Source organism: Pipistrellus kuhlii, unplaced genomic scaffold, assembly GCF_014108245.1.
Source record: "Pipistrellus kuhlii isolate mPipKuh1 unplaced genomic scaffold, mPipKuh1.p scaffold_m20_p_37, whole genome shotgun sequence".
Classification (NCBI taxonomy): domain Eukaryota; kingdom Metazoa; phylum Chordata; class Mammalia; order Chiroptera; family Vespertilionidae; genus Pipistrellus; species Pipistrellus kuhlii.
In genome coordinates this window covers 3,380,741-3,383,666 of record NW_023425537.1, presented here as the reverse complement: position 1 = coordinate 3,383,666, position 2,926 = coordinate 3,380,741, and the positions used below count along the sequence as shown (strand labels likewise).

Sequence of the window (2,926 nt, the reverse complement as noted above, 5' to 3'; positions counted from 1 at the left end):
ATAGTAACCTCAGTATAAGTTCACACTCATTGCCAACCACTTTCTGCCATGACACCCTGAATTGGACACTGAATGCTAGCTCTGATATATTAATGAAAATGAATATTATTGAGAATGGAAATGGTTTTCAAAAAAATAGAGTAAATCCTGCCAGTTGTGATAACATGGGTGGGCCTGGAAGATATTATACTAAGTGAAATAAATCGGTCACAGAAGAACAAATACCGCATGAATCCACTTATTTGAATTATTAAATACACAAAAGGAGCATAGAATAAAATTTTGGCTTGCAGAGGCTAGTGTAGTAGGAAATGGTTAGCTGTTGCTCAATGGGTATAAAATTAGTTATACAAGGCAAGTAGCATCTACAGGTCTACGTACAACGTTGTAGCTATAATTGACAGTATAGTATGGTACACTTAAAATCGTGTTAAGAAGGTAAATCTTAGGTTAATGTTCTTACCACACACACAAAAAATGAAGGAGAAAAATATTTAGTACCTTAATTATGGAAATGGTATTACGGTACATGCATAAGTCCAAATTCATCAAAATGTATACATTAGATTTATAATATTTTGTATATTACGTATTCCTCAATAAAGCTGAGGGAAAGAAAGAGACATTAAAATTTCATGACTTATTTTTTCCTCTAACACAAGTTACTTATTCCCATCTGAAAGTCTAGAAAGTGGGCCATGATTCACAGTGGGGAGAGGAAATACCCTAAGAGTCTTATTCTCAGGCCAGCACTGCCCCCATTCACATTCAACACTTCTCTGCCCACCTGACCCACAGGCATTGAAACATCACACTGAAATGCAGTGAACCTCCCAAGTCACCAAAAGGAATGTGGCTTATTATCACCCAAAGGGAGACATGTTGGGCTGTGCAACATGAGACACACATACATGGTCTATATGCATAAATCACATGACAACTTTCTTTAACCTGTCAACCGGGGAGTTCCCTTTTTAATTACACAACGTACAATGGGCACATACTCTTTCACTAGGACATGTCAGTACGTCACACCCAGTGGACGTAATTTTATATTATTATTATTTTTTATTTATACTTAATTAAAATAAATGAAATCTATATTTTTTCGTTTATTTATATATAAAGCACAAAGGAAAATGCAAAATTACAAAGAAATAAAAAAGAATACCAACAAAAAAATGGAAACATCGAATTAAAAAATTATAAATTTTACAAACAATTATAAAGATTACAGCCGAAGCTGGTTTGGCTCAGCGGTAGAGCATTGGCCTGCAGACTGAAAGGTCCTAGGTTCGATTCCAGCCAAGGGCATGTACATTGGTTGTGGGTGCATTCCAAGTAGGGGTGTGCAAGAGGCAGCTGGTAGATATTTCTCTCTCATCTATGTTTCTAGCTCTCTATCTCTCTCCCTTCCTCTCTGTAAGAAAATCAATAAAATATATTTTAAAAAGATTACAAAAATATATACTGTCCCTCTCAGGGCACAACATATATTTTAAGGATGTATTCATATGTCCTACCTGTTCCCGATAGTGTTTGTTTGATGTATTTACCGGTATAGGTCCCGCTTGGTTAACAGGTTAAGGAAGATGAAGCAAGAAAGGCACATAAGAGATGATTCAGGAAGAGCTGAAGTGAGGAATGCTAACCCACCAGGAAAAGGAAACGTTTTTCATCCATCTTGAAAAGGTGAGACAGGAAAACAAACCTGGCTAATTTCATAATCACCTGTTAATTAGGACAAACAAGGACAAGGAAGAGCACAGCTTCTGATGACAGCGCCCTTAGCAGGGTATAAAAGGGGACCTGGGGCAAGTGGACTTCCAAACCTTCCAACCCACCTTCCTGAAAACTCACTCCGAACCTCCACCCTCCGACACCATGGTCAACTCCTGTAGCTCCGTCTGCTCTGACCAGGGCTGTGGCCAAGGCTGCTGCCAGGAGACCTGCTGCCGCCCCAGCTGCTGCCAGACCACCTGCTGCCGCCCCACCTGCTGTGGCTCCAGCTGCTGTGGCTCCAGCTGCTGCAGGCCTACCTGCTGCACCACTAGCTGCTGCCGCCCCACCTGCTGTGGTTCTAGCTGCTGCCGCCCCACCTGCTGTGGCTCCTGCTGTGGCTCCAGCTGCTGTGGCTCCAGCTGCTGCAGGCCTACCTGCTGCATCACTAGCTGCTGCCGCCCCACCTGCTGCCGCCCCTGCTGTGTGTCCAGCTGTTGCCGTCCCAGCTGCTGTGGCTCCTGCTGTGGCTCCAGCTGCTGCCGTCCCTGCTGTGGCTCTTGCTGCTGCCGCCCCACCTGCTGCATCACTAGCTGCTGCCGCCCCACCTGCTGCCGCCCCTGCTGTGTGTCCAGCTGCTGCCGTCCCAGCTGCTGCCCGACCATCTGTTGCAAGACCACCTGCTGCCGCCCCACCTGCTGCCAGACCCCCTGCTGCCGCCCAGTCTGCTCCAGCGGTTCCTGCTGCTGACTGCCCTGACCTGTGCCCACTGGTTTCCGTCAGCCCGTCTTCTTGATGTAGTTTAACTGATCTGAGTCATGAGAGGCCAAGTGTCAAAACTCAGTTCCAACTGATTCTTAAGCTGACTTTGGCCTCCAAATGTACTGCCTCCTCCCCTCCTTCTTGCCCCCACTCCATCATGTTTCTGTCTGTCTCCCAAATGAACTCAAAGTTTGAATTTTCTCTGGAATCTTTCAACCAAATGTCATCTGAATGGATATATTTCTTCCTGGCCATCTTTTCTCATATGGAGATGCCCCTAAATCTTAAATAAATCTGAGTTTCCCGGCATACAAATACTAGAGTATTGTGTCTGATCCTGTTCCTCTTGACTTGCCATCCTTAGCTGTCAGGTGTCCTGTCCTTCTCTGCAGGGGACAGAGGGTGATTTCAGGATTCCCCTCCTCCATGCCGTCAGCACCCTTGT

At 44.9% G+C, this 2,926-nt stretch overlaps 1 protein-coding gene across 2 annotated transcripts; it reads left to right on the top strand.

Moving 5' to 3' along the window:
• Window positions 1-1,678: 1,678 nt before the first annotated feature.
• Window positions 1,679-2,622, top strand: LOC118702118 (keratin-associated protein 4-12). 2 transcript variants are annotated; one of them, XM_036407779.2, is made up of 2 exons: window positions 1,679-2,206; window positions 2,345-2,622. In XM_036407779.2, exons 1-2 carry the CDS (start codon window positions 1,885-1,887, stop codon window positions 2,467-2,469), a joined length of 447 nt encoding a protein of 148 aa, XP_036263672.1. In that variant the 5' UTR covers window positions 1,679-1,884; the 3' UTR covers window positions 2,470-2,622. The 2 variants fall into 2 exon arrangements, with proteins under 2 accessions (XP_036263672.1, XP_036263671.1); XM_036407778.2 differs by having other exon boundaries at window positions 1,679-2,207; window positions 2,313-2,622.
• Window positions 2,623-2,926: the final 304 nt, after the last annotated feature.

Coding starts and splice junctions, on each gene's coding strand:
- LOC118702118 (XM_036407778.2), top strand. CDS start 1,885: ATGGTCAACTCCTGTAGCTCCGTCTGCTCTGACCAGGGCTGTGGCCAA. Junction 2,208..2,312: donor TGCTGCCGCCCCTGCTGTGT/GTCCAGCTGTTG, acceptor CTGCATCACTAG/CTGCTGCCGCCCCACCTGCT.